Below are 8,627 nucleotides of genomic sequence, written 5' to 3'. Positions count from 1 at the left end.
AATTAATAAAAAAAAATTTTCCCTATAATATAATGAAATTTTATCCATATTATTGAATAAAAATTGAAATCAATATAGTAAATTACTATATTGTAGTTATTTTTAAAATCAAAATACAGATTCATTTTGAAACATTATGATTAAACATAAATAATATTTATTGAATTGTAAATATTATTGTATTATTTTCTTAAATCTTAACGATATTCCATTTTTGGGAGTAAACAGTATAGGTTTTACTAAAAATACTAATGGTATATCAGTTTTTTCGCATGGTTCTACTTCATAATTAATTAATAATTTTGTCAATGCCAATTTCATTTCCATTTGAGCAAAACGCTTACCTGAAATAATGATGAATACTTAAATTATATTTAGTTCGAAATTATAATCTATTTTTTAACATACCAATACAATGACGTGGACCCTCTCCAAATGGCAAATATGTTCCATTTGGTCTTTTATCTTTTTCTTCAGCAGTAAATCTATTGGGATCAAATATCTTAGGATCAGGATAGAATTTGGAGTCCATATGCAAACTATATATGGATATCATGGTTTTCATGCCTTTCCGTAATATAAAGTCATCATCAATTTGATAATCCTTCGTCACTTCTCTATTGAGAAAAGGTAATGGTGGATACATTCTAAGTGTTTCTTGTAAGATGAAATAATTTTATCATTATACCAGTTTTAGAATTTTGTTTAACAATTAAGCAAGTATAAAACTGTATTTAAATCTTACCAGCTAAAACCATCTCTAAATAATGCAAGTCAGACAAAAATTCACTATTGATTTCTCCATTGTGCTTAGACATTAATTGAGTCATTTCTTTGCGAACTTTGTCTTGGATAGGTTTGTTTAATGCAAGTTCATATAAACAAAAGCTCATAGTGGAGGAAACAGTTTCAAAACCAGCAAGAAACATTAAAATAGCATTTGCAACTATGTCTGAGTATTTATATTCAACTTTAAAATAAACATATTACATAGTAATTAGTATTTTAGTTGTATATATATATATATGTAATCAAACACAATAAATGTTGGTTTGAAGAAGGTAAATAATTTTAGATATTATCCAAATTTGAAAAAAAAATTTTTTGAAATGAATTAGCACCTTTTAAAATTTTGATTAATTATTAAATTTTCAAAAAAATTATAAACTTTGTAAAAAGTACGTCCATTTTATAAAAAGTTATTTCAATATAAAATGAAAACTAAAAATATTAACATTGACAGTTTTGTGACTACTGTAATTTTTTAGAACATTTATCTTAATTGATGGGAATAAAGATAATTTTTCAAAATTATGGTGTTGACAGCTTTAATTCTGTATGTTTTGTAACCATTTGAAATAAAATTAAAGTAATATCAGTTCAATAAGAACGAGAGTAATAGCATACAAGACACAAAATATAAACAAATAAGGTTGAATAAAACATAAAGTTTGTTTACAACACTTTGAAATTAAAAAAATACAAATTAATTAAATAGGTCTTGTATTGTAGGCATGTAATAAATTCATATATTTAGTAATACAAATCTAATAACTTTGTATATTACTTTTAATAAGTACAGCTCAAGGTTATTATAACATTACAGTAAAGTATACTTTAGCAAGGTTAAAGAATGTATAATCATATGTAATTGTAGTTACTATATTCACCCAAAAATTTTTTTATTTTAAATGATAAATAATAAAAGAGCCCATCTTGTACTCATTTTTTGTTGCTATGCAAACAAAATATTATTATATCTGGTATTACTATCAGCTGTATTTAAAAAAATAAACTATATTTTATTTATAATTTATATGTTGATATAAAATATTTTCTTGTTTGATCCTATTACCATTAAAAAAATTATCCTTAAAACAAAAAACATTTTGCAAATTACTTACGTATGAAAATAATACTTTTTGATTAAATCCATCAACACATAATTTTAAAAATTAATTACATGGAGCCTATTTTACCCAATTTAACTTATTCATTATATTTGAAAAACATTAAAATATATACAGAGTAACTGATTTATCATTAACCACTAAATTACTTCTAAAATAACAATAATGTTAAGGATTTTTTTATTTTTGTGTACTATTACCTAATTTTTTAATTATAAATCGTTATTATTTCTGTAAGATCTAGTGAATAATGATAATATCCTGTATATCCGTTTTAATTATAAAAATATCAATACTGAATTTCAATGTAAATTATATTTAAAACACAAAATTATATCAGAATATTAACTAAAATTATTAAGTCATAAATTAAAATTAAATTACCTAAGGGTTCAGTTTTCTTTAAAACAAGATCTGTGTTAGCTTCTATTAAACATTGGACAAGATCGTTTCTCAAAATACTATTTTCTTTTCTATATTTCAGAGTATCATTGAACGCAGATGTGAAAAATTTACCTGCATTTTCTGGCATATCTTTAACGTTTAAAATTTTTTTTAAAGGAGGATATATCCATTGTACTAATTGACTGGTCATAGTCGACCATGTTGGAGTTAACATTTCTTTGCCGGCTTTTCGGAAAGGTGAATCATCATCAGTAATTGAATTGAGTTCCAATCCAAAAGCACATGTTCCAATAACATCTGTTGAGTAGTTTCCCATCATATTGCGAACTTCAATAACATCATCATTTTTTAAGTTATTTTCAATTTTATCAAGTAATTTACTACTGCATTTTCCTATTTGTTCATACATATTTTTCAGTANTTACTGCATTTTTCAATTTGTTCATACATATTTTTCAGTAAACGAGAAGTAAATATTGGAGAAATTTTAGCTCTCATTATTTTCCATTGTTGTCCTTTCATAAAAAGTAAATGATTAAAAAGTGGCTCACCGTTGCCAATAGGTGCACTTCGGTCAGTAAAATGTGAAAAATCCTTTACCAAAATATTATTTATAAGCTCAGGATCTCGTATAAGCAAAACTGGTGTCATCATCTGATATATACCAACGTATTTTTTATCACTGGGATGTCTATAAATTTTTTCAAGTATATTAACAATCATTTTTACTCCAAGAGCAAATTCTATGAAATTCCCAAATAAAGGTACAGGACGAAAATGAGGAACATTCCTTTTGTGCCAATAACTAAAAGTCAAAGTACTTAAGTAATACAATAATAATACCACTAAAATAACTAATGTTAATGTAACATCAAACGAATAAAAACTGAAATCACGCGGCATCGTTATAAATTGCTTCTCAATTATAAGTAACTATTTTAAAAATTCTATATTTTGTAAATATACTATAAGTTTTCTCACTCAAATGTTTGAGTACAACTACATAATAAAATATTGTTGTACATTGGATTGCCGTGAAATCCCCTCCATACAATGCGGAATTCTAATTATATATTTCGTAAATATCTGCATGTTAATAAAAGTTTAACACAAAACAAATTGTCTGAGGCATCTAATACTTTTAAACAAGACCTTAATAATAACCTTATAAACTTAGTATTATATTAGATACTATGAATATATGTTTATTCTAATAAATCTCAATAAATACAACAAATGTATACATTTTTTAATGGACAATTATTATGTCTCAGTAAATATCTATTTTAAATACAAAGGTAATTAATAGAATATATGTTATAAATGTTAGACTATCTTTTTTTATGTTATTAACAAAATTTAATTTTCTATGACTATAAACTCATAAATATATTTTTTAATTTAAATAAGGGCAAAAAATAATTCATTTAAATTATGGTAATATTATATTTAAAAAAAAACAAGATATTAATAAATGTACCGTTTCATATATTTTTTAAAAATTATCAATAAAAAAAATGTCCATATTTTTTATAAAGGCTATTCAGTAAGCAAAGAAACGGGTTTCTATTGTTCTCAATGTTTGTAAAAATTTACATGTTTCTATACTTTTTAACACTCTGTGTATGTACTTGTGTATGATAATACTACATAAATGTATGCGCCGTAATTAATGAAAAGTACGAATATAAAATAATGACTGAAACGAATTTAGATACTTTTAGAAATTTTAGATTTAGCATTTAACTTGATATTTTTCTCAAGGTATCATCGATAACAATACCATATACGAGTTTGTAAAAATATTTTTTTTCGTAGCAAAAGAATCTGCTTATGTACTTAAAAAATGTATGAGACAGGCTAGAAACAAAGGAGGACAAGAAAAATATCAATAGACTTGAAAAATGAAGAGAAAAATATCTGAAGATTATCATTATGAAAGGTGTATAATAATTGTTGATAATAGAGTACTATCGAGTGATGACGATATAAAAAAAAATGTGAAAAAGTTTTTTTAAAAATTATTGAATAACGTGGAATGATGGACTGATAAATATAATAAGTGAGAAAGAAGTATGGGAGGCTATGGCATGGTATGGTATATATTAGGCGACATTAACACAAAAAGATTGAAGGACCCAACCGATATTTAATGGTAAAGGTGACACATAGGAGTGTGGAAATTATAGAGACATAAAGCTTATGAATCATAGTATGAAAATTTGGGAAAAGGTAATAGATAAGAGAATAAGAAATGAGACATCGGTATCTAAAAACCAGTTGGGATTTATGCTTTGTAAGTCAACAATGGAGCCATTATTTTATGTGAGGCAATTAATAGAAATGTTTTGGTAAAAGAAGAAAAAGCTGTGTATGCTATTTATATATTTGGAAAAATTGTATGATAAAGTACCGTGAGAGGTTTTAAAGTGGACATTAATGAGGAAAGGCGTCCTGAAAGGTACATTAATATAATAGGAGATATGTATGAAGGCATTTGTACCAGTGAAAAAATGTAAGAGGAGTTACAGAAGCTTTTAGGGTAAAATTAGGAGTGTACCAAGGTTCTGCTCTAAACCAATCTATAGTAATGGATGAAATTACTAGAGAAATATAAAGAAAGGTGACGAGGATGTAAGATACAGGTTTAAGTGCGGGTGGGTAAAGTAGAGAGATGTGATGGTGTGTTATGCGATAAAATAATTAAAATGAGGCTAAAAGGTAAGTTCTATAAGACTGTAGTAAGATCAGTTATGATGTATGGTTTATAGCGCTGGATGGTTGAAAAGAGAATAGAACAGAGAATGAGTTTAGCAGAGATGAGAATGCTTAGAGAGATGTGTGAAGTTACTAGAGAAGATACAATAAAGAACGAACATATAAGAGTAAAGGTGTAACGTCAATTATAGATAAAACGAAAGAAAATAGACTTGGATGGTTTTGTCATGTTATGAAGAGAGAAGAATTACAGTTACAGTTAGAGGTATGAAAGTTGAAGGAGGAAGAGATAAAGGAAGACCAAAAATATGATGGAGAGGTATAATTCAATGCGATATGAGATCGGCTGAGGTGATCGTAGAGGATTTTGTCAAGTTTAAGGAATAGGAAGTTAAGGATAAGGATGGCCGATCCCAAGTAATTAGGATTGAGGCGAGGGAAAAGAAGATGAAGAAGAAAACAGTATTTAAAAAATACCATTTTGCTAATATATTTAATTCCTTAGTAAACAGAAAAAAAATATGCTTTATTCATGTATATCACGTTTATTCAATCAAATATTTGAGCTTTAAAATAGTATTTGAAAAATACGTCAAATAAACTACTTTTTTTCCTCTTAAATTAAGAGTTTATATGAATCCTAAACTTTTATCCTGGTCTCATTTCGTAGTTTTTGAATTTGGATTAATTTGCTATTCACTTGTATACTAATTAATCTAATAACTTAGAATGTCATATAATATTAAACAACAAGCATTAATATAAATATTGTTAATTCAAATACCAAAAAAAAACTTTCCATAAAAAATAAACTGTAAATATAAATATACATACAATTTTTTTATTCGAGGGAGACAAGTTAAAAAGAGATATTTCCAAATATGATAACGTTGAGTTATATATAATTCCTTGTGTATTAGATGGTAGAAATTAATTTTGATATAATTGATATAATCTGAGTTGAAATAATTATTTCTTTAGAAAAATTTTCAAAAAACTAAATTTTAAAATTACGACAAAAGTGGTAACTACAAATGCTATAAGATATATACGTTTATAAATTTCATTAAAATTATATGAACAATACCTCAGCCAGTACAAATTTGTATTAATTGACTTAAAAACTTATTGATATGATTTTTCCAACATAATAGTTTTGTGGGGTTAACCCTTAAATATAAAATAAATAATAAATTTTATAATATTAATTATAAAATAATAATTAATAACATTATAAAAATAAAATATATTATTAGTAAATAAAATACAATAATAATAATATAAATAAAACTGAAAATTTAATAAGTAATCTATTTTATAGTTTTCTAAATCTTAATTTAATTCCATTACTGGTTGTGAGTACTGGTGTTCTTGCTAAAAATTTTAGAGGCATATCAGTTTTCTCACATGTTTCTACCTCATATCTTGTTAGCAATTCAGTCAGCGCTATTTTCATTTCCATTTCAGCAAAACGTTTTCCTATGTTAAAGTACACATTACCACTTAAAAAAAATAACGAGTTAAAAAAAATGTAATTAAATATTCTTAACTTACCAATACAAAAACGAGGTCCATCTCCAAAAGGTAGATAAGTACCACTAGTTCGCCCTGCTTTTTCTTCGTCAGAGAATCTATCTGGATCAAATTTCAAAGGTTCAGGATAATACTTACTATCCATATGCAAACTGTACATAGGTATTAGTATTTGTGAGCCTTTTTTTAGTATTAGATCTTCATCGGGTAGTTGATAGTCCTTTGTCACTTCTCGAGTGAGCGAAGGTGCCGGTGGATATTTTCTTAAAGTTTCTAAAAAATTAAATTAAATTAATAATGGACATACATGTAATAAATATTTCGAGAAATTTAATAAATTATATTTTTACCTGCTATAACCCTTTCTAAATAGTGCAAATCGGATAAAAATTCACTATTGATTTTTCCATCGTGTTTTGCCATTAAATGAGTCATTTCTTCACGAACTCGATCTTGGATAGACTTGTGTAATGCAAGTTCGTAAAGACAAAAACTCATTGCGGTAGAGATGGTTTCGAAACCAGCAAGATACATAAGAAAAGCATTAGCAATTATGTCCATGTACTGAAATTCAACTGTAAAATACATATACATTATAGATTTCTACGAATGTAAAACTCAATAGAAACTTAGTATTTTTTGTTAAATAAACTTGATATTTTGTTAACTTGTTGCCAAGTTGTAAAACTTATACGGGTCTTAGTTTAGTGGAGGTAGATGAAATTCGTACAGGTGTACGTATACTACGCTCGAGTTTCACTCAATATATCATACTGTTTTTAACTCAAAGAGTACTTGCCCCAAAATTGTTATTAATCATTCAAAATTATCTATAAGAAAAGATATAAAAAATGATTATTTTCAAATTTTTGAAAAAAAAAAAAACAAAATTTACAATTTTTTTCTTATTAGTTAAAAAATCATAAAAAAATGCTTAAAACGTAGTCTAAGTAAACATTAAGTATTTTTTTAAAAATTGAATAAAATGTTAGTTATATTAATAACTATAATTTTTTCCATTTAAGGCTGAGACACTCTTTTTACACGTAAAAAAATATATTTATTTTTATATGATTATATAATCACATAATAAAAATGCGTTAATTATAATGAAGTATATGAAAGTAAAGTATAATTTTGAATTAACTACCTGATGGTTCAGTTTTATTTATAACTAAATCTTTATTGGCTTGTATAAGACATTGTACGAGATCATCCCTCAAAATATTATTATCTTCTCTAAATTTCATTGTATCACTAAAAGCAGATACGAAAAATTCCACTACCTCTGGTTGTACATCATTAAGCTTAAGTTTTTTTTTTAATGATGGCGATATCATTGTTACCAATTGACTTAACATTGACCAAAAATCAGGTTCAAATATAGTTCTGCCAGCTTTCCGAAAAGGTGAATCAGGATCAGTAATGGTATTCAGTTTTAATCCAAAAGCACAAGTACCAATAACGTCTGTTGAATAATTTCCAATCATTTCTTTTACTTCAATAATGTCATCGTTTTTAAGATGTTTTTCAATTTTTTCAATTAATTCGTTACTGCATTCTTTAATCTGTTCGTGCATGTTTCTTAACATGCGAGATGTAAAAACAGGACTGATTTTGTTTCTCATTATTTTCCATTTTTGGCCTTTCATTAAAAACAGATGATTTGCAAGTGGACCATCAGGATCAATAGGTACTGCGTGATCGGTGAAATGTGAAAAGTCTTTAATAAGTATCTTATGAATAAGCTCAGGATCACGTATCAACAAAATTGGCGTTCTCATTTGGTATATTCCAACGTATTTTGCTTTACTTGGATGTCTATAAATTTTTTCAAATATGAATACTGGATTTTTCAACCCAAGTACAATTTCTAAGATATGTCCAAACAGCGGTATAGGACGAAAATGCGGTACATTTCTTTTGCTCCAATAATCATAAGTTGATGTACTAAAATAATAAAGTAATAAAATCAATAAAATGAACAACGCTACCGTTATTTCAAAAGAATTTATAATAGACAACATTATGGCTAATACGCACTTCATTCAAGAACTATGT

At 26.0% G+C, this 8,627-nt stretch overlaps 1 protein-coding gene across 1 annotated transcript; it reads right to left on the bottom strand.

Annotated features, from left to right (window-relative positions):
* On the bottom strand, positions 1-8,627 carry LOC126898085 (probable cytochrome P450 6a14). The gene is made up of 10 exons (XM_050672032.1): positions 7,717-8,627; positions 6,917-7,141; positions 6,588-6,839; positions 6,352-6,512; positions 6,066-6,070; positions 2,867-3,120; positions 2,295-2,732; positions 746-970; positions 409-657; positions 1-344 (listed from the first exon to the last, which is right to left on the bottom strand). Exons 1-10 carry the CDS (start codon positions 8,612-8,614, stop codon positions 175-177), a joined length of 2,877 nt encoding a protein of 958 aa, XP_050527989.1. The 5' UTR covers positions 8,615-8,627; the 3' UTR covers positions 1-174.

The sequence above is a fragment of the Daktulosphaira vitifoliae genome, unplaced genomic scaffold (genome assembly GCF_025091365.1).
Source record: "Daktulosphaira vitifoliae isolate Bord-2020 unplaced genomic scaffold, ASM2509136v1 Scaffold_2, whole genome shotgun sequence".
In the NCBI taxonomy this organism is placed as follows: Eukaryota; Metazoa; Arthropoda; class Insecta; order Hemiptera; family Phylloxeridae; genus Daktulosphaira; species Daktulosphaira vitifoliae.
This window is presented reverse-complemented; position numbering and strand designations above follow the sequence as displayed.

Bases quoted from the DNA above. Each gene is read 5' to 3' on its own strand.
- LOC126898085 (XM_050672032.1), bottom strand. From the start codon at position 8,614: ATGAAGTGCGTATTAGCCATAATGTTGTCTATTATAAATTCTTTTGAA. The intron at 7,142-7,716 runs GTAGTTAATTCA...TGTATTTTACAG, and splicing joins AAATAAAACTGAACCATCAG to TTGAATTTCAGTACATGGAC. The intron at 345-408 runs GTATGTTAAAAA...TCATTATTTCAG, and splicing joins GGGTCCACGTCATTGTATTG to GTAAGCGTTTTGCTCAAATG.